This window comes from Peromyscus maniculatus, chromosome 4 (assembly GCF_049852395.1).
Source record: "Peromyscus maniculatus bairdii isolate BWxNUB_F1_BW_parent chromosome 4, HU_Pman_BW_mat_3.1, whole genome shotgun sequence".
Lineage (NCBI taxonomy): Eukaryota > Metazoa > Chordata > Mammalia > Rodentia > Cricetidae > Peromyscus > Peromyscus maniculatus.
In genome coordinates this window covers 143,642,526-143,670,353 of record NC_134855.1, presented here as the reverse complement: position 1 = coordinate 143,670,353, position 27,828 = coordinate 143,642,526, and the positions used below count along the sequence as shown (strand labels likewise).

Sequence of the window (27,828 nt, the reverse complement as noted above, 5' to 3'; positions counted from 1 at the left end):
TCTCTCTCTCTCTCTCTCTCTCTCTCTCTCTCTCTCTCTCTGTGTGTGTGTGTGTGTGTGTGTGTGTATGTGTGTATGTGTGTGTATTAATGTGGGTGCACATGTGTGCAGGTACATATGCATGCAGGTACACTCACCTTGTAACTCATCCAAGTTGACTATATCCATGTTGGCTGGCCAGCATGCTCCAGGGATCCCTCTGTCTCCACTTCCCCGAAGCTGCAATCACAGGCAATGCTGTCTGCCATGCCTGGCTTTTAACACAGGGACTGGGGCTTAAACTCGGATCCTTACACTTTCATGGCAAGCGAACTGCCTACTGAACTATCTTCCCAGCCCCCAGCCCGTGACTTTCTTGTCCAGTGTTTCCCTATCTTCTGACCATCTCTAGGCCATGATGCCTTCCAGATAAGCCCTGAACCCATGACTCAGACACCCTTGATTTCAACAGAGTAGATTTCACTGCAGAAGAGAGGGTGGGGGCTCGTCAGCAGCTGAGCTCCGACTGCCACGTGGCAGCCAGGGTCACCCGCACCATTGCCTGGTAAACTCCTCCCTACAGGGAAGTGTGGCTGTGGCCAGAAAAAGCTCACAGCAGGTGGCCTTCCTATGCATGTCTCTTGGCTTGGTGACTTTAATCATGTGTCCTTGTAAGCCTGAGATTCCTCTTCTTTAGGGTGGAATCAAAGAGCCTAACCCATGCCCTTCTGTGACGCATGCCTGGGGATCCTAAGAATGCTAAAATCCAGGCCTGAGGGCACATGCCTGTATTCTCAGCACTCAGGAGACTGAGGTGAGAGAAGTGTGAGCTTCTGTACCACATAGAGAGATGTGTGTGTGTGTGTGTGTGTGTGTGTGTGTGTGTGTGTGTGTGTGTGTTGTGGAATATTTAACTAGGCAAAGATGTGTTGTATTTGCCTAGTTAAATTATTTAATTATGTAAAGGTATGTTGCTTTTGTTTACGATGTACTTGTTTAACTATGTAAAGATGTGTTGCTGTTTCGCCTTGCCTGCCTAAGGCACCTGATTGGAGGGATACACAGGGCTGGTAAGCAGAGAGAAAAGGGGAACCAGCCAACAGCCAGCTAGCCAGAGGAAGCAGGAGGAAGCAGGAAAGCAGGATGGACAGTATGTAGATGAGGTAAATGAGCCTTGGGGCAGCACACAGATTAATAGAAATGAGTTCATTTAAGTTAAAAAAACATAGCTAGAAACAAGCCTAAGCTAAGCTGAGCAATCCTAATTAATAAGTCTCCATGTCATGATTTGGGGGCTAGTGTTCCAAGACAGCCAACTACATGTTTGTTTTTGTTTTTTGTTTTTTTCTGAGACAGGGTTTCTCTGTGTAGCCTTAGCTGTTCTGGAATTCTCTCTGTAGACCAGGCTGGACTCGAACTCATAGATCTCAACCTGCCTCTGCCTCCTGAGTGCTGGGACAAAAGTTGGGCACCACCACTGCTCACCCCACAAGAAATCTTTAAAAACAAACAAAACAAGGACAAAAAAAAAACAAAAAAAAAACCCAAGGAAGTTCTCATTACTCAGAATGATCCTCCAACTCAGACCAAAGATACAATAGGAAACAATGTAAGGGAGTGGGCAGAGAATGTATGAGTTACTTAGCTGTTGCTGTGACCAAACACCATGACAGAGGCATCATATTGCAGGTTTATGTGAGCGTGTGATTCCAGAGAGAGCTCACATCTTGAACCACAAACAGAAAATATCATGAACTGGGAATGGCGGTGTCTTTGAATCCTCAAAGCCCATCCCCCAACCCCCAGTGACACACCTCTTCTAACCAAGCCACACCTCCTAAATCTACCCAAACAGCACCACCAACTGGGAACCAGTATTAAATATCTGAGTCGATGGGGAACATTCTCATCTAAACTACCCCAGAGAGAAACAAATTTTAAAAACTGCTTACTGTGAAAATTCTGAAATGCACATGGAATTAGAGAGAATTATTTGAAAAAAAATCTCAATATTCCTTTGACATATTTTATTTGTTTGTTTTGCTTTTTTTTTTTTCTTTTAAGACAGGGTCTACTGTGTAGTCCTGGCTGTGCTGAACTTACTCTGTAGACAAGGCTGGCCTCAAATGTCCAGAGACCCACCTGCCTCTGCTGGGATTAAAAGCATGTACCTGGCCTATGGCAGACTTTTATTATGAACTGTTAACAGAGTAAAAATGTGTTAGTGAATAATGGAAGTTTTACTGTCTCCATTAACCTTACAGTATCACTCTCATGCAGCTGAAAAGAAGTCTCAGTGGCCCTAAGAAAAATGGTCACAGACAAGTGTCAAAACTGCAGCCCTGGTTGAGACCACAAGCCAGACAGGGATCATACTCACACAGTTGTCTCCCAGATAACATCCTTGCCTTCCTGGGAACAGTGGTACCCTCTAGTGTGGATGCGAGTATGGTTTTCTCTCTCTCTGATTCTCCCAAAATATGTTTGTCTTCCAGTGGCCAGAACATTCTGGGACATCCCTTGCCCGATCCTTCCTCAGCATTCTTTGGTTAGTGAGACACAGCTTTTTATGTCCTGCAGCCCAGATCCCTGAGTGACAGTCAGGCTGCTGACAAGCCACAGCTGTTCTCTAAGGAGCTCCCAATGATGTCCCCTGGGGTGAAAACAGTCAGTTCTGTTAAGAGGGACACATAGGGATCTTATCAAGAAAAATGGCTGAGCCTGTTGGCTTTCTGGAAATCACTGAACTTCGTTCTAACTGTAAAAATCAATTTCTTGTGATCCCTCAAGCCCTTCAGAATGAGCAACATGGAAGGGGCTGGGGGGAAACCGGTGTGGTGGAGGGGCGCTGTCATCTGCTGGTGAGACCCTGTATTTAGCACATTTATTGGATCCTCGCAGGAATCCTGTCAGGCAGATATTCCTACCCACCTGCTGAGGCAGAGATGAGGGCAAACTGGGGCTCAGAGAGGTGAAGTCACATGCCTACGACGGGACCCAAGGTCCCAGATAACTATCTACTCCATCCTGGTCCCTTGTTCACCAGCTGATCTTGTGTGGCCTTAGATGAGTCCCCTCTCTTGTGCTGGGCCTCAGCTTCCTCTCCCCAGTGTGTGAGTGGCAAAGGCTGCCAGCTTTTGAGGAGCCCCCAGGCCACCCTGAAAGGCCATGGGTATAACGCTAGCACCAGGGGACAAAGGAAAATCACTAGGTGCCCTCAGGTCCCCAAGCATGGGGAGGAGGGGAGCTGAAAGGAGTGCCTTAGGGAGTTCTGTTTTTGGTGTCTGCTCAGCTGATGACTTTCCAAGCCGAGAAACACACATACACAAACTCTAGCCTCCTCCGGCTTAAAATAGCACTGCTGAACCAAAAATGCCAAGCACAGGGCAGAGTCACCTGCCTGGCAGGGCCAGACAGTGCCTCCATGGCCCCAATTATACCCACCCCAGTGGGCACATCTGACGAGTCACCCTCAGCTCTATGTCACGGGATCCTCACAGTGGCGGGACAGCTTCGTCTACCGAGGCTCTTGCAGCCATCTCACAGATGAGGAAAGCATGGTGCCCAGGGCCGATGGAAGAGTGACTTGGCCAGCAGTGCCTAGCCTAAGAAGAGTGGTGCCCTTGGGATTCAGGCAGCCCCATGTTCGAGTCCTGTCTCAGCCATGACCACGGGGACTTGGTAGATCGGCACCTTCTCTTTCCTGACCCGTAGAGGTGACGCTGTGGCAATGCTCAGCACACACAGGGCTCCAGCACCTCTAGCCAGCCTCTCCTCTGTTTCTGAAAACAGAATTCCTGGCATCTGTAGACAGGCAGTTTTGAAAAGGGAGGAAACAAGACTACCAGCTCAGGGTACCTGGGAAGCAGCACACCCCAGTGTCTGTAACAGTCCTCCGTGGGGAGCGTTGGTATCTGGGTTCTCACATGGGAAGATCGAAGCACAAAAAGGTGGAGATGTTCTGTCTTTGGACTTGCAAGTAGAAAGTGGAGGAGTAGGAATTTGAACTCAAGTCTTTGTGAACCTCAGCTGTGCTCAGGATCATCCTCGTGAACTCTCTTCCCCCGCTCCCCATGACCAAGCTTCTCCCCAAGCTTGCTTGTCCCCCACAGGCTCTTCTCCAACCCTTCTTGAGTGGAAGGGCCTGGCGCCCTGCCCCCACCCCAAGGCTTCTGCCCAGGTTTCTGCCTCTTTGTGCGGAGAAGAATCAGAAAAACAAACTTGCTGATGCCCTTACTAAAAATAAAGTCTCAGCAACTGTGTTAGCTCTTCGCGTCAGCAACCTGCTTCTGGGCCACTTGGCTGACATCCTGACTCTCTGGGGGTGAGGGTGTGCAAATCTTTTTCTATAGGCACTGAGCCCCAACTCCACACCAGAACTGAGGTCTTACAGGCCAGGGTCCACTCACTGTGATAGTAACAGTGGCTAAATGCCCCTAGGGTAATCCTGTTGGCAAGGTGGGGCTCCCCGGCCTTCTCCATTTACCCTATGGCAGCTGTCAATCATCACAAACATGGAGACTTACCCCCACCTCCCACTCCCCTCCAAATTTTCTGGGACTGAGGAGAGAGAGTTCAGCCGGTAAAGTGCTTGCTTAACAACCATGAGAACCTGGGATCAATCCCCCAATCGAACCCATTTTTAAGTCAGGTATGGTGGCATGTGTTGTAATCCCACCTGAGGGGGTCAGGTCAAAGGATCTCTGGGGCAGTCCGGCTAGCCAGTTGCCTGAATTGGAGAGCCCTGAATCCTAATGAGAGATCTTGTTCCAAGAAAATAACAAGGTGGATAGCTCCTGAGGAGTGACATTCAAAGTTGATGCCTGGCCTCTACACGTATGCACACACATGTGCATGCATATCACCCCCACATGTGTACTTGCACATTTACATCCACCCCTGCCCCCCAAAAAGAAGAACTTTCTCGTTCTCTTGACACGGGCCTCCCTGGGCTCGAATAAAGGTGCCTGTGTGTCCACATTCCTTTCTCTAGACAAAGCAGGAACCCGTCTTCTTCCCACTTCCAGCTCCTGAATGTCACCTGCTTTACCCTTCCTCCAGGGAGCAGGCTGAGTTCCTAATGCTGCCATCGCTGTGTGTCTCTCCTGCCGCCATCTCCGAGTATAGGGACCCTTGTGGTGATGTGGACTCACCCGGAGGTTTGAGATCGTCCCCCATGTTGAGGTGATTGGCAACCTGTGCCATCAGCGTCCTCAGCTTCCCTTTGCCAGGCAGCCAGATGTATTCACAGATCCCAGGGATGAGGCCTGGGCATCCCTGGGGGCCATTCATATACCACTGCAGTTCCTTATGAGACAGAAAAGAATGAAAGACAAAAACCATTCTAAGCCAGGCGGTGGTGGCCCGCACCTTTAATCCCAGCACTTGGGAGACAGAGACAGGCGATCTCTGTGGGTTCCATGCCAGCCTGGTCTACAAAACGAGTTCCAGGACAGCCAGAGCTATTATACAGAGAAAGTTTGTCTCGAAAAACAAAAACAAACACAACAAACAAGCACACAAACCCAATGTTCTGAGGGTGGTGAAATTGAACCATCCCAAGCTCCGGGAGCAATGCAAGTGAGTTGTTCCTGACTTGCACATGAAAGTTCTCATTTGAAGCCGGGCGGTGGTGGCGCACGCCTTTAATCCCAGCACTCGGGAGGCAGAGCCAGGCGGATCTTTGTGAGTTCGAGGCCAGCCTGGGCTACCAAGTGAGTTCCAGGAAAGGCGCAAAGCTACACAGAGAAACCCTGTCTCGAAAAACCAAAAAAAAAAAAAAAAAAGAAAGTTCTCATTTGACCTCAAACTGCCACTAGGTGTGTGCTGCACAGCAGGTCTGGGTGCTGGAGACCCGAGGATGATCCTTGCGGGTGGGGGATGCATGTGTGGAAGGCGAGGGTTATACTGATGGCGGGCGCTCAGAGGCCTCTAGGGGCTCAGAGGAGACCCCCTGGGGAAACACATCCAACTGTGCTGACAGTGGCAGAGTGGCCAGGGTGTGAGCCAGCTGAGCTGGGGTGATTAAGCACCTCCATACCTGTATGGCACTTCTGCTGCTTCCTGGCCCCTGGCAGGGAGGCAATAGATGTTGGCTGAGTGGGATGGGGAGAAGGCTGTAATGAGCCAAGCAAGCAAGGGTGAGAGGCTATGGGGAGACAGGCCTGACTAGGCACGATGATAGCAATGCGTGCCATGCTGCAGCAGATACCTGGGAGGGCCAGTTGTCCCCAACAGCTTCAGGTGAGGGTAACTGGTGCTGTACCAGAAGTCTCCATACAGGCCCACAGGTAGGACTCTGAAGAAGGTACCATTTTGGTGCTTGGAGACAGGAGTGTGCTCCTTGAGAAGAGGGGTCAATGGAAGGTTTCCCAAACATGTAGCTGCTCGGGGCCATCCTGAGTCCTTCCCTTTACCTCTACACCCAATCCACTAGTGACTCTTGTCCAGTGAATTAAAGTGTATCACCTTCAGTGACAGATGGACCCCCCCCCAATCAGACCCTGACATAATGGATCACAAGGAGGCACACAGACTTCCTGTGCTCTTTGGGGGTGCTATGTTCAGCCTGCAGGTGAGGGGAAGGGGTGGGGTGGGGTGGGGGCAGGGCTTTAGAGCTCAGGCCTCGGAGCAGCATGTGTCGTTTCTGCGAGGATATACTGGCTAAAGCTTGGACTGGTGAAGCCTGTTGATGCCAGGGAGCTCACACAGCAGGGCTTGCTCTGTGTCCAGCTCTCTAATGTATCCCAGGGCCATCTGCTTCCCTTCTTCTGTTACCTTAGGCTAGCCCCCGTAGCATGTATCTGGGTGACACCATCCTCTTGAGGGGTCTTCACTCTCTGCCACCTTTTCTTTTCCACATGGCAGTCCCTCGCATTTTCTGAGGTGTGGTGGTGAGACATGGTGCCAAGCAGCCCAGTCAGGACTTGAACTCCTGATCTACCTGCCTCCAGCTCCCAACCGCTGAGATTACAAGTGTGGACTGCCATGCCTGGTCTTTTTAAAAAACAAAACAGAACAAAACAAACAAACAAAAAAACCAGATTATGGTGGAACTGCGTGTGTTTCTGCTTACTGCTTTCCCATGGTTTTCAGTTGTCCTGAAGATTCAGCCTGGGATCTGGCAAGGTGGCTCAGCAGTTGTTCTAGAGGACCTACAGTTCAATTCCCAGCACCTCCATGGTGGCTCACAACTGGAAACCGCAACTCCAGTTCCAGGAGAACCTACACCCTCTTCTGGTCTCCACGGGCCCTGTGCAAGTGGTATGCAGGCAAATATAAAATAAAAATGAAATTAAAAATGGATTTATAGAAGTCACTTCTTGGGGCTGGAGAGATGGCTCAGTGGTTAAGAACACTGGCTGCTCTTCCAGAAGACCCTGGTTCAGTTCCCAGCACCCACATGGCAGCTCACAACTGTCTGTGGCTCAAGTTCCAGGGGATTCAGAACCCTCACGCAGATATACATGCAGGCAAAACACCAATGCATATAAAATAAAAATAAGGGGGAAAAAGTCAGTTCTCACGGTTCCTCCTCTCTCTCTCTCCAGCCTGCAACCCAATTCTCTTGGCTCCAGCCACACCAGCCTCACTACTGTTTCCTCCTGTCTCCTGCACCAAGTCACCTCCCTTCTGATTTGGCGAGGAACCTACACTTGTGGCCTGGATTTTGTCTCCCTGGTCACTCCTGGATGGCTTGGCACGCGCCTCTTCAAGCGCTATTTTTCTCCTTTATCACACCTGTCTTACCTTATCTTTTTGCTCATTTATCATCCCTCCCTACTTGCTGGCACATTTGTTCTACTCCCACCGAGAAGGGTGGGCACCAGAGGGCGCTTGGCAAACATTTCCTAGGTGATAGACGGGAGGAAGGAAAGGGTGACAAGCACCAAGTCCTAGGGCGAGCTCGGGATGGAGGCGGGCCCTCTGCACACCTGGGCTGGGCCTCTGCACCAGATGTCCCTGCGGGGACCTGCGTGAGCTAGGGCGGGGAAGCGGCGGGAGAGCTCAGAGCCCGCCCTTTGCTGTACGCGGGACGCGGAGGGATGGAGCTGGCACCGTCGGGGCGCACGGAAACCCGGAGCCCCCGAGACGCGATGAGGAAGCAGAGCGCGCGCACGGCCGCGCTCATCCTGTGCATTCTGTCCTACCTGCTGGTGGGCGCCGCAGTCTTCGATGCGCTGGAGTCCGAGGCCGAGCGCAACCGGCAGCGGCTGCTGGCCCGGAAGCGCAGCGAGTTCCGCAGAAAGTACGGCTTCTCTGCCGACGACTACCGAGAGCTGGAGCGCTTGGCGCTGCAGGCAGAGCCGCACCGCGCCGGCCGCCAGTGGCGCTTCGCAGGCTCCTTCTACTTCGCCATCACAGTCATCACCACCATCGGTGAGCCCTGGGAGCCTCCCCTGTCCCGCTCAGTCTCGATCTCTCCTCGGGTGCAGTCCCACCCCGTCCCTGTCTTTGGAAGGAGCATGCTAGCTTTCTGAGGCTCATTTGCCTCACTGGGCGGAATGGGGGCAGTCAGTGGGTTTGTCACGAGGCTGACACAGGGGTGACTAGAGGAAACCCCAGGGTCTTGGGGAACAGAAGTAGGGCTTCCCTGTCCCGCTGTATCAGCTGTGTAGCCTTGGATAAGTTTCTTGACTTCTCTGAGCTACCGGGTTCTCCTTTGAAAACTAGGAGTCCTAACATGTCTTGCAAGGGGAAGGGAGAAAGGCCAGCTGTGGTGGAGATTGTTATGTGCAGATCGTTTTAGCACAGGACCTGACCCACAGAAAACACCGTGGGAATAAGATTGCCCTTTTATTAATATGACAATTATTCTATTAGCCCCGTATAACAGCTCTCATTTGCCTTGTGACTGCTGTGTGGCTAGTGTCCTAGAGACTAATAGGAGTCCAACCACTTGTTAAGGGAATGGCAGATTACCAAAGCTTTGGCTCACATTGGGGCAGCCAGAGGAGCCGCTATATACACTATTTGGACTCCAGCTGTTGCCATAACCACACCTGGCCAGGACCTGAGGGGCGAAGCCTGGGGCACCTCAAGGAGAGAAGCGGTTTTCCAGGGCTTCAGACCTGTGTTAGCTCACCCCTTGGTACCAGGCTCCAGCTGTGGTTGCCAGGTGTCCCGGTGGCCTTCCAGGAGCAGACCAGAAGCCTACATCTGGAAGAATGCACTTGCACAGTAGCCATGGGTTTAAGCACACTTGCAAGCCTGAAGGCTGAGTTCTGGGCCCCTCCAGCCACCTGCTTTCTCAGGCAAGCGACTGTGCCCCCCCCCCCACCTGTTTTTGTCAAAGGCAAAAAGCAAATGTTCTACCTTGCCGGGCAAATGCCAGCTTTAAAGTGAGGCCAGGAGTATAAACGGCCCAGCATATGGTGCCATAGCCTGCGCAGTCACTATCGGTAGTAATAACTTATTATTTGCCAACTGTAAACCCAGCTCCGTTCAATGCTTCTGCCCTCTCTTGTCTACAAGCCCCATTCTCCAGACACTCCCATTTGCCGTGCCTACAGAGGGTGTGCCATTTCTGAAGCCTCTGCCCTTTCCCGTTTTCGCTTTCGGGTCAGATTTGGCCTCCTCCCTCACTAACCTGAAACCCAAGGTAGAGAAAGATACGCGGGGGTGGGGGGTGAGGGGGTGGGGTAGGGGTAGGGGTTTGAGGGGGCGGCGGCAGGGAAACCAACACCAAACAACAAAAAAAAAGGTGTAGAAACGGTAAATGTTTCGGCTTTTCTGGCCACTTGGGGGCGCACCACTTCCTTTGTTGTGCCGTGTTAAAAAAAACAAAAAACAAACCAAAAACAAAAACAAAAAAACAAACAAACAAAAATCCTTGCAGGAAGCCAGGCCCCAAGAGTCCAGAGTTTCCGTTCTGCTTTATTGAAAGAAAGGCACCAAGAAGCATGGAGGACCTGGGGCTAACAACTCAGGCTCTAGGACCTTTGCACAGTTCGGTTCCCCTGAGCCTGCTTTCTTTATCACAAAACAGGGGTTGTAACACTGTTTGTTAACCCTGGGCCTGATGAGAGAATCCGTGGAGAGTTCCTGGTGTGTGTTGTTAATACTCACTTCACCCTGCTCAAGCCTGGTGTAGCTCCAGAAGATGAAAACAGCATCTCCTGGCCTGTTAGTCCTCAGGAGGGCCGAGACTCCCTCTAGCTTCCCTTTCCTCCCGGTTGGTTTGAGTCCGTTAACTTTCCATGGACCTATTGTCTGTGTGTCTGTGCAGAGCATGGGTGACTCAGGATGTACAGAAGCGGCTACCATGGTTCCTGCCCTCACGGATTCAAAGTAGTGATGGGCAGTGTGTGCCCTCCCTGGTACCAAAGGGAGGCGGGCCCACGGGCCCACGTAGTGAAAGGGCAGCCAACCATGGGGCTTTAAATGCTTACATTACACCAAGTCTCTGAATATTATATATGTTCACACTGTGCATTTCACAGGTACCAAGGGGTGCAGAATGAAAAGGAATTTCTCCCCCCTTTCCTGGAAGCTCTTTGGTCTTTTTTATTCATGTGTATTAGTTGTACAGAACAATGGGTTTCACTGGGACATTTTCACACACATCTATCGGGCACTCCGATTATATTCACCCCTCCCTCACTTTCTCTTGTCCTCCTTCCTCTGGTCCTCTTCCCAAGTGGTCCCTCTCCTAGCTTTCATATCCTCCCCCCCTTGTTACAATCTAGATTCCACATGAAAGAGGGAACATGTCACCTTTGTCTTTCTGAGTCTCTGTCCTATCTCTTAACCCATTCATTCATCTCCTAGTTCACAGACATCTCACTCGTCTCTTGAATACTCCAGCTACATGCTCTGTGTACACGTCCCTTTAAACACCACACACATTGTATGGAGAATACATTATATGCACTATTCTGCCTATTCCTGCTCTTTTCATTTAGTACATTCTTTTTTTTTTTTTTTTTTTGAGACAGGGCCTCATGTACTCTGGACTGGCTTCAAAATCACTACGTATCTGTTAATGACCAAGAACTTCTGGTCTTCCTGCCTCAGCCTTTCAGGTGCTGGAGATTTATAGATGTGTGCCACCATGATTGCCTTTTATATGGTACTAGGAATTGAACCTGGGACACCAGGCATGCTAGTCAATCACTCTATCAATTGAGCTGTATCCCAGGCCCTAGTTTAGAATGTCTCAATGCTTTTTTAATCAACCCTAAAGAGCCACGTCATTTTTTTTCAGGCTGAATAGCAGGGCTTCTCAACCTTGGAAGCACTGACATCTTGCCCTGGTTAATTGTGTTTGGGGGCCTGTCCTGTGCTCTGTCAGTTGCTGGAAGCATCCCCAGCCTCTGCCTCTGGATGCCAGTAACACACAGCTACCCCATTCCCGGCCCTTAGTAGAGACAACCAAGAACTTCCTTAGGTGTTGCCAGATGCTTGCATGGTGATATGGGCACTGTGGTCTGGTGTAGTGTTCTACTGTTTGAATGATGCTGAGATGAACCTAACCAGGCCACTACTGATGGGTGTGTGCTCGGTTCTAACTTTTGCTGTGGCCACAGTGGCTCACCATTTCACACATCTGTATGTACTGGAGGCTACCATATAGAACTGGACATGTCTAGGGGTCTGTATGTTTTACCTCTGGGCAGACAGGGTCAGTCTGCTGGAGGATATTCTCTTTGGGAGATGGACCCCCTCACTTCTCCCTGGTTATGGGCCCATGTAAGCTATTGTTGCTCTCCCCAGAGAGAGACACATCCACACATTCCACAACATGGCAGGGGACCCATGACTCAAGGAAGCCCACCCATGCTTAGATCCCACAAGGGAACCAGTGAACAGTGCTTGAACCAGAGACTCCCAGAACCAATGGATGTTTAGTGAAGGCCAACAGGGTGGCAGAAGACGAGGAGGAATCTGAGGGGAGCAGGGGATAGGAAGGGGAGACAAGGCAGTCCGAGGGGAGGAAAATATGAAAGAAGTGTGGAAATGACTTCCCAGCAGGGGAACAACAGGGTGTACCTGGAGAGTGTGGGTGTAAAAGGGGTGAGTGTGGAGACTGGGGATTTGAGGGGAGGGGTGAGGCTGGGGAGTGGAGAGGAGAGAGGAGGGGTGTGTCTGGGGAGTGGGGAGGTGAGCAGAGAGGGGTGAGGCTGGGGAGGAAGGAGGTGAGTGGAGGGGTGAGGCTTGGAAGTGGGGGGGAGCTGGGGGATCCTTGTGAGAACTGGGACTTTACCCTGTGGATACTAAGAAACCACAGAAGACCTGTTTCCTGTCCCTTCTGACCAAGGCATAATTTGCTAAAATTCACATTTTCTAGACACCGTAGGTTGTCAGAGCAGCTAGCAAATATGTGCAGACCAAGCCACAGGACCCCTGTTGTACAGCCCCAACTCTAAGCCCTTGGGTAGTCCTTCAAGCCTAGATTAGCCAGCCACAGAGCTGTTCTGTCTCTCCAGCTGTTGTTTCCAGAGCATCCTGTCAACTGGGTCCATGCTGTGGGACTGGGCTTCCTCCACTGGGTAACATACATTTAAAATCCATCCTTGGCTACTGCTGGGAACAGAAGATGCCCCAACAGAATTCTGTGGTTCTGAAAGACTATAGGTCGATTATCCACCTCCGCGGGGAGGGTGGGTAGACACCTGGGATGTGAATAGTCACATGGGTGTTTAGAATGTGGGGGCGACCTAACCAGGGCTTAGAGCTGCTGAGGACAGGCAGGCCTGGGGTGGGAGCATCTTGAGGCAGGCTGGGCTGTCAGCATCCCATCTCTCTCCCCGCACAGGGTATGGCCATGCCGCGCCAGGCACAGACTCCGGAAAGGTCTTCTGCATGTTCTATGCACTCCTGGGCATCCCCCTGACGCTGGTCACCTTCCAGAGCCTGGGCGAGCGTCTAAACGCGCTGGTGAGGTGCCTGCTGCTGGCGGCCAAACGCTGCCTGGGTCTGCAGCGGCCGCACGTGTCCGCAGAGAACATGGTGGTGGCCGGGCTGCTGCTGTGCGCAGCCACCCTGGCCCTCGGCGCCGCGGCCTTTGCGCACTTCGAGGGCTGGACCTTCTTCCACGCCTACTACTACTGCTTCATCACCCTCACCACCATCGGCTTCGGCGACTTCGTGGCGCTGCAGAGAGATGAGGCGCTGCAGAGGAAGCCGCCCTACGTGGCCTTCAGCTTCCTCTACATCCTGCTGGGGCTCACGGTCATCGGTGCTTTCCTCAACCTGGTGGTCCTGCGCTTCCTCGCCAGCGCCGACGCCCCCGAGCGCTCAGCCCGCCGCGCCAGCGCATTCCGCAAGGGGGCGCTCGAGAGCCGCGTCCGTGCTGCGTCCTCCACCTGCATCTCTCACCGCATCCATCAGCTGGAGACCTGGGCCTGTGACAACCCAGCCTTCTCGCCTCCCTTGAGTCCAGAAGCCCTGCACCACTGCCACAGCAGCTCAGCCAGCCGCCGAGCACGGAGGAAGTCCATCTGACAGTCCTTCCCTGGTCAATGTCTAGCCCCGCCTGTTAGCAAACCCACCCTTCCTCTGGCTTGGAGGGGGTTGAGGCTCCCATTACCAACTGTGGATCATCCCTTCTAGAAATACATGAATGCTACACTAAATGCACAAGCCGACTCTACAGTTACCCTGGAGGTGTAAACTGTTTAGTCTAAACTTGTAGGAAAATGTGGCCTTCAGCTCCGAGGAGGGGTGACACCAGGTCACCCCTTCAAAGGATGACGAGTGGTAGCTTCTGCTCTGAAGAGGACACACGATATCTTTGAGGGGAAGGGCATAATTTTAAACACTGAGACTGGATGCTCATGCTAGAAGCATGAGATAGGGACAGACTGAAGGCAGTTTATGGCTCAGTGGGCAGTTTCTCCATCGATGACAGCATCCCCTTTGCTCTGTGTGAAGAGTAGAATTAGCCCATGTAAATGGTTGCCCTTACTGTTAAGCAAAAGCCTTGTCCCTGGCTAGTCCCTTTTGGATGAAGGGAATAGTCGTGTCTTCCCCCCCCCCCATTACTATCTATAGGCAGCTCAGTGGCGTGTGATACATTTCATTCTGGGACCCACCCATCACCAGCAACATGTCACTTCCCTGGACCCCAGCTTCTCCATCCGTAAGAGTTCCTGTGCAGACCCCGCTTCACAGGGGCACCTGTGGGAGAGCTTCCTGAGGCAAGCTTCTGCTCATAGGGGATGTTTATAAGCCCACGGCGAGGGGCCTTGGCATCCTAGAGCGCTCACCCCTTAAAACACGTGTCCCTTCTCTTCCCAGATAGAACTGTCTTGACGCAAGACAAGAGCAGAGCCAGGGTAGAAAAGCAAAAACTTTAATTTCCAACATGAGCTATGTGGTCATGAACACAATGCAACGTGACCCACTCCAACTCAGAGGCCCCCCAAACCCGCCCTCCAAGAGGACACAGGGAGAGGTGGGTAGATGGAGGGAGGCTCCCAGCCCACGGACTCTGGGGTCCCACCTTCCTGCCACCTTGTGGGGAGGACACAAGGGGCTCAGAGGAAACACCTCCGTCTGCTCCCAGCCTCCACCTAGCCCACACAGGCTCTCTTGCTGAGATGAAACACCCTTGGAGCTTGCCAGGAAAGCTTGTAGAAACTCTCCATCCACCAAGGGCCTGTTCCACAGACCCAGGCCCTCTTGGAGGGCCAAGAGAGCCATCGCAAGGGACAGGAAGGGGGTTCAAGGCTCTGGGCCCAGAGTAGTGCTGTTGCTCAATAAATAAATGCAGGTGACCTTGCCTGGTGCAACAGCTGTGCCTTGGGAGAGTGTGGGGTGCTGTGCTGTTTCTGAACCTCAAACTGCTCCAGAATCTCCTGCCTTAAGGAACCCAGTGGTGAATCGCTTGTGAAAAGCTTTAACTACCTCAACTATGTGCTTTGCACGCCTGTGCTGTGGACCACCGGAGAATGAGCAGGTGCTCAGCCGCTGTCAAAGTCGGCACTTCCCTCTCGGGTCCTCCCTCTCCCCCTCCTGAAAATGGGGCTGACAACATAAGCCTCCCTCCACTCACTATCGGGGGCTCTTGTGAGGGGCAGAGTAAAGTCACTGGGGACACACTGGGAAGTGCTATGAGAAGGGTGCTATTTCTTCTGAAGGTGGGACCTTCCCCCGGAGTTCCCACTCTATACACCCAGGTGGGAGCTTGTGTTTGCCACCCACTGCCAGCTGGACCCACAGAACAAAAGGCCTAGGGCAAATCTTTCAGCTCAGGATCACTGGGGAGACTGCCCAGGGGATCCCAGCCACCCTGGCACCTCCTCTTCTCCCAATTCAAGCTTAGAAAAAGGTGCTAGCCCAGAAGAGAGAGAGAGAGAGTCAAGAGGGCAGTGCCACCTGTGCTTAGAAGCTTGAAATGATGATGGTGGCTGACGACCTGTCCCCAGAGCAAGCGCTGGTCCGGTCCGCTGCTGTAGCTCCCAGCTCTGTCGTCCCCCCGCCCCCCATGCATATTGCTGAGAGGCCTTAACCAAATGACTTCCTGCTGGGGCCTGGGTTTCCTAACCTCTCGGATTGGCTACAGCTTGTCCTGCCATAATTTGGAGCCACCAGGAGGCAGGCTCCAAAGAAAAGTAAAAAGGATGAGACTCAGCAGTCCCCCTTCATCCTGCCCTGGCTCCAGCTCAGCACGAGATATGAAGAGGAGATCTAGGTAGAAGGGCCGCTGGGCATATCAATGGCCCCAGGATGACTCTCCTCAGGCAGGGCCTTGGTATCTTTTTATCTTCTTTTTGCAAAATGCAAATGGACTAAAGATCCACAGGCCCTTCAGAATGCAGAGGCATTCTGGGAAAGGAAAATGGAGATGGCCCTTTACAGGGCTGTCCTATGCGTGGCCTCTGTTCAGAGAAATAAAGAAACACCCCTAGAGACCCAGCACCAGAGAGGCCCCCCAACTCCACCCTCTTACTCCTCTTCAGGTGGTAGATTCGAGTTGACCAGGGACAGACAGCAGTGGGGACAGGCGGGGCTGGATAATCCCTAAAGCTAAGGATGAAGATCCCTCTCCCTCCCCAAAGCCCGTCCAGTCCTCGGTGAGGACAAATATGGTCTCCACACCCAGTGGTCACAGTCCCTTGGAAGTGGGGCACACGCTTACAATGACACAAAGAAATAGGGGCTCCAGCCCCCCACTCCACCCCTCCAGGAGGTGAGTGGGATGTCACGGAACAAACAAGAAAATCCCTGGGGGGCCTCACTGACCGCCCCGGGTGTTGTTATTGCTTTGGGGCTTTGTGCTCCTGTGCGTGTTCTCTCTCTCTCTCTCTCTCTCTCTCTCTCTCTCTCTCTCTCTCTCTCTCAGACAAACCAGAACTGAGCCCTTCCTCCTCTGGTTCTGACAGCCAGGCTCTGTCCCATCTTGAACAACCACAGCAGTGACAGCTGGAGAGAGAAGATGCTCTCCTGGCTCAAAATATTCCAAACAGTGAGTAATAACCTAACTGCAGAGATATCACACTGGTTGAAAAAAATGGGGTGATGGCTAACTGTGGGCCTCAAATGGGAGCCCATCCAGAGCCCTGCTCCCTTGTTCCGAGGGCCTGCCCCTCCGCGGTCCCAAGGACACCCTGAAGACCAATTGCAGAAGAGGGGCCTGTGTCCAGCCCCTTCTCTCCCTGTGCAGTGTCAACAGCTCCATATGGACGTGATAAACTGGACCAGAACCCTAAGGGCGCTCAGAGCTTAGCCAGTCAGGGAATGGGGAGAATTTCTAAGGGGTAGGAATCCCTGGCAGAGGAACCAGGAACAAGGTGGGATTCAACAGAGCCCTGGCATCCTCAGTGGAAAATGGCACCCTCTAATGGAGTCCAGGCCCCTCTACAAGGCCCAGCAATCCTCAGGTGTGCATCCTAAAGAAAGTCAATACCAAGGGTATTTCCCTCGAATGCCGAGTATACTGGACAGTTAGGGCTACAACCCTGTTCGGGAGGAGAGAGGAAGGCAGGGAGGAGAAGGTGGGAGGGCTGGTCTTTGGGGAGCCAGGCAGCCCACCCAGCCCAGGCTAGAGAGAGAGGCTTCAATCTTCTGGAATGTAACTGGGGTCTCCCCTCTACCCCCAGCCTGGGGCTTGAAAAAAGACTACATCTGAGCTAAGAGCAGCCTCGGGTGAACACTAACTACCCAGCTAACCCGGACTACACCCTACACAGCAGAGGCGAGGTGAGGAGCTGCTGGGCGGCTCCCAGGAGAGTGATAGAAATGTGCTTCTACAGGGACCAGACTGTGTCCTCCCTCAGCATGCAAAAGGGCTCCTGCAGGCCCTAGGGAGGGCCACAGGAAGGCAGCTACCCAGGCCTCATCGGAGCCTCAAATTCTTACACGCTAGCTCTGCATCCCTCCCGCTGGACCTCCTGGAGCCGTGGGTGGCGATGAGGCCGGGGCAGTGGCTTCTGCCCTTCATACAGGATGGTTTATTTAAAAAGACTAAAATGGGAGGGGTTCTAATGCCTCCCCAAGACCCTAGACCAGAGGCAGAAGGAAACAAGATGACCTTTGATCTCATCCAACAAGGAGGGGTTCTCCTGTTTGGGAAACCCTTACCTTGGTGCCATTAAACTTAATCCAGCTTTCTTCAAAGCTCGGCTCCCACTACCCCTGCATACGAAGAGAGCCCTGTGCGCAGGACTCTGGAAACTCAGGTCCCCACAGTCCTCCACCATCTCACAGATGACTATGTCCTTTCCAGTCCACCAAGAGCTCCAGACCAGCTTGATGCAATCCCACGGAGCAAGGGCCCCTGGGGATCTGTGCCGGGCCTCGGGCACCTCCTCCTTTCCTCAGATCTCTGCTGGCCCCCAATTCCTAGAGCTTACAGCAGAGGGGCAGGCAGGAGGGATGGATGGATGGACTCAGACAGGCTGCGGCAAAGCTCCTTCCACGGGCAGGCAGAGGGAGACCCACACTCCCCTTTAAGTGGGGAGCTCTGGCCCCCCGGGAGCTGGCTCCGGATCCTTGCAAACTGCCCCGTCAGCTCTGGGGCAAGAGTAGCTGCCTGAACCCGGTGCCGCAGGAAAGACACTTGCTGGTAATTGGCACCATGGAGATGGCCGGCTTGGTTCTGGACTTGGCTCTGGGCAGCGAGCTTCCAAGGAGGCAAAAGGGGTGATAGGTGGGGTGGGGGCGGGTGCGGGAGAGTAGTTAGCTCCGCCACCTCAGTCCTTCTCTGACTGTAGCCGCATCCACCAGGTCAAAACCGGCCAAGTCAAAAGTGTAGCCAACCCACTGGGAGAGGGAAGGTCTCAGGGGTAGGAGGTGAAGGAGTGAGGAGGGGCCCAAGGGGGGCAGGTCTCCCCATTCTGCTTCCCCACTGTGGGGAAGCACCCCATCCTCCAATGTCCAATGTGGCCCTGGGCCTGGGGTCCCAGGTCAGGGCTGGGTGGTCTCCAGGCCATCTCGGGGAGCCCCTCCCCATTCCTGGCATTAAGATCGCTCGCCACAGGGCCCCACGGTGCTCTCAAGGGACAGCTGGGATGCCTGCCGGAGCAGAGGACCTGTGGCTGGGTCCACCATGGAGGAGGTGGGGAAGAGCTTGTACCAGCCCACAGCCAGGGTGGTCAAGTCCAGTTCCTCCAGCAGCACTCGGGCCACACCCATGAACTGCTTCCGCTCCATCCTCCCGTAGTTCCCCCACACAATCACCTGCGGGACAAGAAAACATGACTGATCCCATCTTGCAACTGAGAGCTGGGCAGGTTGTTTTGCTGGTAGAGTGCTTACCCAGCATGCACAAGGCTCTGGGTTTGATTCCTGGCATCACACAGGCACCAGGACCATGAGCAGTACACAGACATACATGCAGGCAAAACATCCACACAATAAAAGTTAAAAAAAAAAAAAAAAAGCCTGTCACAGTCATTCATAGGCCTGGGGTCCCTCAGGCCAATGCCACTAAGCCCTGCAGAGTCTACCTCTTTGAAAATCATGCAAGGGGGCCCAGCAAGATAGCTCAGCAGGGACAGACACCTGCTGCCGAGCTTGATGACCTAAGGTCAACGCCGGAGCACACATAGCTCACCAGTAGGAAGGGAGAATGGACTTCCACAAGTTATCATTTGACCTCTGCACGCACGCTGTGGCATGTGTGCCCCCAGCTTCAAATAAAAGACAATAAAAGTCACCCATCTGACCGTGGTTTTGTGGCTCTAGTGTCCCTATTACGCCATCCTACACCTTGGCTTCCTTCCTCTCGCTCGCCCTCTCTGCTCTGCCCTCCACATGGCCCCACCCTCGAATGAAGGAAGGCCTTGAAGGATAGCCCAACATCTGCAACACGGTCCCCCTCCCTGCTGCCCCCACGGGGAGCCTCAGAACCCCACATGAAGCATGTTCACCAAGTGGATGTTGCAGTCTCTGGTAGCCTCCTTTCTTGTTCCAACTGATCTTTCTCTGAAGTACCTTCCTGGTCTCTTGGTCAGCACCCTCTTGGAGCTGGCCTGTGGGTCTGGATCTGCGGCTGCAGGACCCCCATTTGCTGTCCTGCACCCCATCTTTTAGTTCTGTCCTCCTGAGTGAGGGTGGGCTAACTCAGCCATGCTCAGCTAAGCCTAGAGCAGTAGCTCTCAACCTGTGGGTCACGACCCCCCCTTGCGAGTTGAACAAGGTTCACATATCAGATATCCTGCATATCAGATATTTATATTATGATTCATAATAGGAGCAAAAATCACAGTTATGAAGTAGCAACACAATAATTTTATGGTTGGGGGCCACCACAAATGAGAAACTGTATTAAAGGGTCGCAGCGTTAGCAGAAAACAGGCTTAAGGGACAGTCCTCAGTCGCACAAGACTGTCACTTACTGTCTGCTTGGTTTTTGTTTTTTAATCTTTTTAGAAAATTGTTTTTTGTTTTATGTATGGTATATGTCCAGATGCATGGGCGTGTGTGTGTGTGTGTGTGTGTGTGTGTGTGTGTGTGTGTGTGTATGTGTATGTGTATGTGTGTACTGCTGCCTACAGGGGCCAGAAGAAGGCATTGGATCCTTGTAGTTGGAGTTATAGGTGGTTGTGAGCTATCTAATGTGGGCTCTTGAAATTGAACTTGGGTCCTCTGGAAGAGCAGTAATCACTTTTAACTACGGAGATAACTCTCTAGCCCACATATGTGTGTGTGTACATATACATATATTTTGTTGTTATTGTTAGTTTGTGTGTGCATGTTCACAAATGTGTGCATGCATGCATGCATGGAGTGTTCATGAAATGACATCCATAAGGAGGTCAGAGGACAACTTTTAGGAGTTAGTTCATTCCTTCTTGCATGTTTTCCAGGGATGAAACAGCCAAGACTCCTGAGGGACTAAATTCATAGTGACACAGGAAGTTGTGGGTACAAGTCAGGCTCAGGGCTTCAACTCCCCTGGGTAAGGCCCTGAAGAGACCCTGTCCCCAAATAACACACACACACACACACACACACACACACACACACACACACACACACCCCTTACCTGCAGGACTTTGCCCTGGGGACTCTCAGGAAACAGCAGCACCTGGTTGTACAGCGGGTCCAGTGACTTGCGGGCCACTTTGGTCTTCTTCTTGGCAATGCAGACACCGTTCTCCAGCAGATAGGCCTTGATATAGGCAGCTGGGAACAGAGGGCAGAAGGCAGGGTTCTAGGCTGCTCCCTCAAATTAATAGGTGCAACAGAGAGGGCTCACCCACATACTTCTGGGGACCAGAGAACCCCCAGGAGTATGGGAAAGGGCCATTGGACAGACGGGTGTAAGGTGGGCATCATGGGCAGCCATATCTGGGGGTTATCATGTGAGGTCATATCTGGGTGGGCAGCATGTGAGGTCACGTCTGGGTGGGCAGCATGTGAGGTCATATCTGGGTGGGCAGCATGTGAGGTCACATCTGGGTGGGCAGCATGTGAGGTCACGTCTGGGTGGGTAGCATGTGAGGTCACATCTGGGTGGGTATCATGTGAGGTCACGTCTGGGTGGGCATCATGTGAGGTCACGTCTGGGTGGGCCTGCTTTCCTTCTAGTGACCCTCATTACCTCCTCCTTCCCTTGCTTAGTTGTTTCTTCCCTCAGTCCACGACTTGCCCACCATGCCATCCTTACACATTCATTTGCCAACCTCTCCACAAATGCTTTCTGAGCCCCGCTGAGTGCCAAGTATACTAGGTATACTAGTATATACTAGGTAACAGGGTACAATGACAAACAAGAAAGATGCCTCTCTCTCTCCAAGTTTAGTCCGGTGGACCACACCACATATAGCTCTCAGATGTCCCCATACCTGGCAGTGTCTTGGAGCCTGGCTTGGCAGTCAGTCCCCGGGCCTGGATGATGTCCACCTCCAGCTGGCCATTCCGCTCTTGCAAGCCAATCTCCACGTCCCCTACAAGAAATGACACTAGAAAGTGGCTGAGAGGCTCCAGTGGGGACTTGCTATCCCTCTGCACCCACTCCCACCCCAAACAAGAGCAGACTAAGTCCTAAAGCTACAGCTTGGCCACTTCAGAAATAGGCACCACGGACGGCTGGACTATGTAGCCCAGGTGCTCAGAGCATGAAGCCATCTCAGGCCAGGGCAAGGAGGGAGGGGCACAGGGCTTCGAACACTTACCCATGGGTGTGGTAGCCAGGGTCTGGCGGCCCACAAACTGTGCTGGTCCCATGCTCCCCAAGAAGTCACTGAACTGGGCATCTGAAGCCAGGCAAACACCTCCATAGTTAAGACTGCAAGAAGAAAAAGATGTGCTTTGGGATCGGTGCACAAATCCAAAATGTTCCTCATTCCATGGTGATCTTTATGTTTGTTTGTTTGTTTTGTGTACTGAGATAAGATTTCTCTGTGTACCCATGGCAAACCTGGAACTCATTCTGTAGACCAGGCTGGCCTCAAACTCAGAGATCTGCCTGCCTCTGCCTCCTGAGTACTGGGGTTAAAGGTGTGTGTACCACTGCCCAGGCTCCATGGTGATCTCCATCCATATCCACCACTGGCTGTGCCACGGATGCTGATTTAACTGGCCAGCAGGGCTATAGAGATCGTGGGAGATGGTTCTGGCAGGTGCTGGCACAAAAGGCTTAATGCCTTGATACTCCAAGTGTGGTGCAGAGATCAGCAGCAGCAGGTACATCTGGAGCTGGTTAGGATCCCATCACATGTGACGCTTCAGCCCAGCTGCTAGACCAGAATCAGCAGTTTAATGAGAAAGGTCCAGATGCTCAGTGCCCTGCACATCAGTCTTGGACCCGACAGGTTCTGCTGCTGCTGTTTGGCTTCCAGATATCTACTTTTCCTTCTTTGGTAATAGAACCTCCTATTTTCTTTAGGGACCCCACTTCTCCAAGGCATGTGATTGTAGCAGGGAGGACCAGCTTTCAGAGAACACCGCTGGACTTCGATATACCTTCCCCAGACCCCATGACCTACCTTTCCCTTTTTTGTAAGTTACCCACTAAATAAATCTTCGAAGTCCAGCGATGTTCTTTGGAGCTCTGCTCAGTCAACCTCCACCATCTAGGGTCCTGGAACAGAGAGCGCACTGGCCCATCCAGATCTTGGGGCTCTCGGCGCCTCCCTTGGCCCCGCCTTGTAGGCGTGACAGTTGCCGAAGCCTCAGTGGGGGTTGGAACTTCCAGATCAAAGCTGGAATGGCTACCCACTACAATTATCAGACTGGAGGTATTATGTAGGCTTCTGGATCAAGCTTTGCCTAACGAAGTTACCTCCTTTTGAATTCATAAGTCAGTAACAGTTACTGTTATTACTTTGGTTAAACCAGCTTTAGCTAGTTTCCCTCCCTGCTCTACCTCTAAGTTTCCCTTTCCTCATCTAACCTGGAATGGCAACCCTCTGCTCCCCTCTCCAGGGTCCCTTGCAGTACTGAGTGAGAAGGAGGGATGGGCTCTGCCTGACAGAGCTCTGTCTACAGGAACAAGCCGCCTGCAGCTTTCTCTCCTCTCATCCCCACCACAACCACAGGAGGTTGACTGTTTCTTAACAAACAAACAAAAAACCACAAACCAACCCTTTCCACCATTATTCAGATGAGAAACACATTTGCCCAGCAAAAAGGGTGACCCCAATTCTTGGGCAGAGCTGATGCATCCAGAGTCAGATGCCTGAGCTGAGCCTGGTCACTCAATAACTCTGGTAGTTAAAAGGAGTGCCCCAGAGGACTAGACCAGTGACAGATGCCCTCACAAAGCCTTCGGACTCTACTAGCTCCCAGATCACGGCTGCTCAGGTCTACCCTCCACCATGTCAGGTAAACTGCTCAGTCAACCCATTCCCTTCCCGTGAACGTAATGGGCAGAGCCACAGCAGGCACAGGACTCCACACCCATTACCATAGTTCCCTACTGCCCCCTGGGTCCTCCGCACACCAGTAACAGGGTGTCAGACGGTTGCTTTAGAAGAGGGGTAGCCTAGAAGGATGCACAGAGACTCAGTTTCATACTTTTAAATTGCAAATCTAAGAAACAGACTTAGAAAGATAGGAACAAGCCGGGTGGTGGTAGCGCACGCCTTTAATCCCAGCACTTGGGAGGCAGAGGCAGGCGGATCTCTGTGAATTCAAGGCCAGCCTGGTCTACAAAGCAAGTTCCAGGACAGGCTCCAAAGCTACACAGAGAAACCCTGTCTCAAAAAAACAAAAAACAAAACAAAAAACAAAAAAGGGAAATAAAAATAGGAACAAAAATGGGATAGTGCTGCCCGGAAAAGAAACAAAAAACAGAAAGCCCCCAGCCTAGAGAGCAGAGGGAGTCTGGTGAGGCTGGAGTGAGCTGAGATCTATGGTCCCCAGGTGAGCTGGTGATGCTGAAGGATCACAGAAAACCCCAGATAGTCTACAGGGATCTGAAAGCAGTGGGGCTCGCACTATAATTCTGAGAAAGTAGAGCCAAGGAAAGGGCACAATGCTCTGTAGAAATAGCAGCCTGGGTGTCTTCTCAAGTGACCCTGGGACAATCTCTGAGGCCCCAGTTTCCCTCCACACCCCAGATACAAAAGTCACATGTGCACTTGAGAAAAAGACCCATGGAGGCTGATGGTCTGCTGAAGGACTGTGGCTGAGACCAGAGAAACAATGACTAAGGAGCAGGTGGCAACGGTCACCAGCCGGAAGACACTGGAATGATGGCTGATGCCTATGGACCACACATCCTTCCTCCGTGGAACCAGCAGCACAGTGATAACAGTTGACAATACCAACACTACCCAGCACTGATAACCCTGCAAGGATACAGGCATTTCAGCCAGCCTCTACGTGACTCATTCATTCACCGTATTTTTTTTTTTAGCACATCTCTGGCACTGTTCTGAACATAGACCACATCAGGGAACAAAGCAGACGGTGATTTCTGTCCTCACAGGCACACAGCAAGAAGCACTATCAGTGGGCTGGGAGATGGCTCAGTGGTTAAGAGCACTGGCAGCTCTTGCAAGGACTCGGGTTCCATTCCCAGCACCGCACGGTGGCTCACAACTGCCTGTCACTCCAGTTCCTGGGGATCTGACGCCCTCTTCTGACCTCTGTGGGCACCAGACACACACATGGTTACACACATTTGTTCAGATGAAACATGAATACACACAAGTAAATAAACATATCTATAATAATATCAATTATATACCATGAGAGAAGGTGGCAAACACTATGGGAAGAAAGAGGGCACTGGAGCACGTGGGATTCTTGCCACAAACTAAACAATGTGTTCAGTGTCTGTGCTTTCTCCATCCTATTAGACCGGCTGTCCCTTGGTACCCATGACAGACTGATTCCAGTTCCAGAACCCCTAGAGACACCAAAATCCACAGACGCTCAAGTCCTTCCTATAAGATGAATGTATCGATAGTGTTTGCATAGACCTATGCAGGTGCCCTCACGTACTTCTTTTTAAAAGTTTTTTGAGTTTAATTTTATGTACATTGGTGGTTTTGCCTGTCTGTGTGTCTGTGTGAAGGTGTTGGAACTCCTGGAGTTGCAATTACAGACAGTGGTGATCTGCCATGTGTGGGAATTGAACCCAGGTCCTCTGGAAGGGCAGTCAGTGCTCTTAACCGCTGAGCCATCTCTCCAGTCCCCCTCATGAACTTTAAATCATGGGCAGATTACATAAGACACTTCCCACAATGCCACTGCACATGATAATGTAAATAGTTGTTATGCGTTTAGGAAAAATGACGTGGTAACTTCGTCATGTGCCGTACAGATATGACCGTTGCAGATCTACCTAATGGACAACATGAACAGAGGCAAACGGTACTCGTACAGTGGATGGAGGGCCCGAGAGATGGCAGGCACTGCAGCAATGTGCATTTGTACACCATTCCATCGGTGTGTCTTCGTTACAGTGGTAGGCACGCAGCAAGTCCAAATTTTGCTTTTGGAACTTTCTAGAGTGTTTTTTCGATTATTTTTTTGAGTCAAAGCTAGTTCAGTCCACAGAAGCAACTCACAGATACCAAGGGCAGACATACTTTGGCTGTTCCCCCTGGGCCTGTTTTGGCAGTTTACATGGATTCTCTCTACATGGGCTCTATGTTTAGGACATAGATCTAACCCTCTGGACCATCCCGAACCACCTGAGATTAAGCTTCAACAAACCAGAAAAATGGAACCTTGACTAAGAGATCTGTAACAGCAAAAGAACAACCCTTACTGCGGGCTGCCAAAGGTCAAAGGGCATTCTCTACACATATTAATTCATTTGGGCCTTAAAGGCCCTTGGTCCATACTATTTGTGGACCCATTTTACAGATCAGCGGTAGAGTAGTAACTACTTAAGCCAGGCAGGTAGTGTCTGGCTCACCCTGTCCTCCCAGCATGCATCTCTGCACTCAGCTGCCCTTTCTCACATGGGCCACACAGTCGGAGGGGCCTCTCTTCTGGTGTGACAATTCTTTCTGCTTAGAGGCAGGGCAGAGAGGAAGCCCCTAAGGGTTAACCCCTCCCACCTCACCCCAGAAACAACATCCAACTGATGACAGCTGGGAGTGGCCGGCAGCTGGGGTAATGGATAACTTGATTGCACATCTTCCACAGCCTCTTCAAGCTTTGGCTACCTACTGGGGGATGGGGTCATAGGCATGACCTCTGCCTATATGAGCCCCTCCCTTCCTATCAGATTTCTTCTTGCTCCCAGTGTTGATTTCTGGGGTGGCCTCCTATTCCTCTCAAGTCTTTGGTTCAGCTTCAGAAAGAGGCGTCTGGTACTGGAGCCACACAGGTAAACCCCTGTGGCTATTATCTTCATTCACCAGCAGTATATTTTTATAGAGAAAGTACAAAATAAACACCCACTTAAGTGTTTGGAGATTAAAGTGTGTACTCACCACATTTATAAAACCAAAGACCCTTAGTGACTCGCACTGAGATCGACACTTGACTCACAGCTGAGATGTGGGTTTTGCTTTATGGCCCTGGGTCCCTCCACCCCACCTTCCCAACACTCTGGAGGATCCGAGATCTATTATTCTGTAAGGAGGACGTGCGTTCTGAAACTGAGAGAGACAGAAAGGTATTGGGGCCTTGTGGGTTTCGAGGCAGGAAGGAGCCCAGCCCCCAGACAGCACCAGGCGTTCTGCAAGCCAAAACTGAAAGCTTCCTCCAACATCCTCGTCGCCTGCTCCTTGATTCCTGGTGGAGTGCAGGCAGACAATGGGGAATCGGCAGGCCTGGTAATTAGCGGTAATTGTTTCTAATATCTGGGCGGCTGCCTGATTTCCCATCCCAGGGTGCCTCACTGGCTGCCAAGGCACCAAGCTGCCACCCTGAGCTAGCAAAAACAACAGCCATGGAGCAAGAGGCACAGTGTGCCTTGCTCCTGCGGGCCAGAGGACCAACTCCACCAAAAGGCCGTACTCCGCCTTGGGATTTTCCTCTGGAGGTGTGGGGGAAAGCAGTCTAATAAATCCGATGTGGTTCTCTGTATGCCTCACTGGCCACCTGCTTGTCGAGTGACTTCCAGCAAGTCACTGCTGTCACGGCACTTCCGTTGGTGATCTTAATCTGTTAACAAGATCACTCCGCTTAGTGCACAGCGAGCCTGTGCTATATCCGTTGTATACGTTTCCAGGCTCTGCGCAGATCTGTTAGCAAAGGGACATGAAAGAGCTTGCTGACTGTAACATGCTTCACACATGCTATTACATAGAATAGTCCTTGTATGCAACAGGAGCTCAGTAAATGTTCCCTGACAAACTCCCAGACTAGCAGAATAAAAGATAACAATTAAGATTTGTGGCGTGATATACACCTTCTGTTCCAGTGCTGGGCAACATGGGTGAGATTTAAAAATGTTTTTAATTGCATTTATTTGTGTGTGTGTGCGTGTGCGTGTGCGTGTGTGTGTGTGTGTGTGTGTGTGTGTGTGTGTGTATGAGTATATGCACACTCAAGTGTGCATTCACACATGGTACCACAGTGTGTGTCAATGAGAGGACAGCTTGCAGGAACAGGCCCTTTACATGGGAGCCCTGGAACTGAACTCAGGTTGTCAGACTTGGCAACAAGTGACTTGACCCATTGAGCTATTTTTCCAGCCCTTGGGGGGTTTTACCTCTCTGGGCTACAGTTTCCTAACATATCAAGTGAAAATGAGGAGTTCCTATTGAGCTGAATTACTGGGGAACATGGGTAGGATAATGCAGGTGCACACAGAGCTGCTCCTGAACCAATCATAGCAAGACATCATGGCTGCCGGTCCCTGCTGCCCAGCCTGGCACAGTCTCCTTCCTTCTACTTGGCATTTTCATGGTCCTTCCCGTTCCGGCATAGCAGCATCTGGATGCCTGGGACCAGGCACAGGCCATGGGAGTGGCGGGAAGCCTGCTCGAGCCAGTTCCTCTGGGGGCCAGTGCCACACAGGCAGAGGCAGAGCCTTAAAACCGGATT

The 27,828-nt window shown here is 51.9% G+C and overlaps 2 protein-coding genes across 3 annotated transcripts in view; one reads left to right on the top strand and one right to left on the bottom strand.

Annotated features, from left to right (window-relative positions):
* The first annotated feature begins 7,952 nt into the window (after positions 1-7,952).
* Positions 7,953-13,561, top strand: Kcnk15 (potassium two pore domain channel subfamily K member 15). Its single transcript, XM_006971014.3, has 2 exons — positions 7,953-8,358; positions 12,737-13,561. Exons 1-2 carry the CDS (start codon positions 8,025-8,027, stop codon positions 13,423-13,425), a joined length of 1,023 nt encoding a protein of 340 aa, XP_006971076.2. The 5' UTR covers positions 7,953-8,024; the 3' UTR covers positions 13,426-13,561.
* Positions 13,562-14,259: 698 nt separating this feature from the next.
* Positions 14,260-27,828, bottom strand: part of Rims4 (regulating synaptic membrane exocytosis 4) — a 62,731-nt gene continuing 49,162 nt past the window's right edge. For both annotated transcript variants that reach the window (XM_042276766.2, XM_042276767.2), the window contains exons 3-6: positions 21,546-21,658; positions 21,216-21,317; positions 20,414-20,553; positions 14,260-18,603 (exon numbers count right to left, since the gene is read on the bottom strand). In XM_042276766.2, the coding sequence (XP_042132700.1) occupies positions 18,385-18,603; positions 20,414-20,553; positions 21,216-21,317; positions 21,546-21,658 (574 nt within the window). In that variant the 3' untranslated portion in view covers positions 14,260-18,384. The remainder of the gene's footprint in view (positions 18,604-20,413; positions 20,554-21,215; positions 21,318-21,545; positions 21,659-27,828) is intronic.

Coding starts and splice junctions, on each gene's coding strand:
- Kcnk15 (XM_006971014.3), top strand. CDS start 8,025: ATGGAGCTGGCACCGTCGGGGCGCACGGAAACCCGGAGCCCCCGAGAC. Junction 8,359..12,736: donor CACAGTCATCACCACCATCG/GTGAGCCCTGGG, acceptor CTCCCCGCACAG/GGTATGGCCATGCCGCGCCA.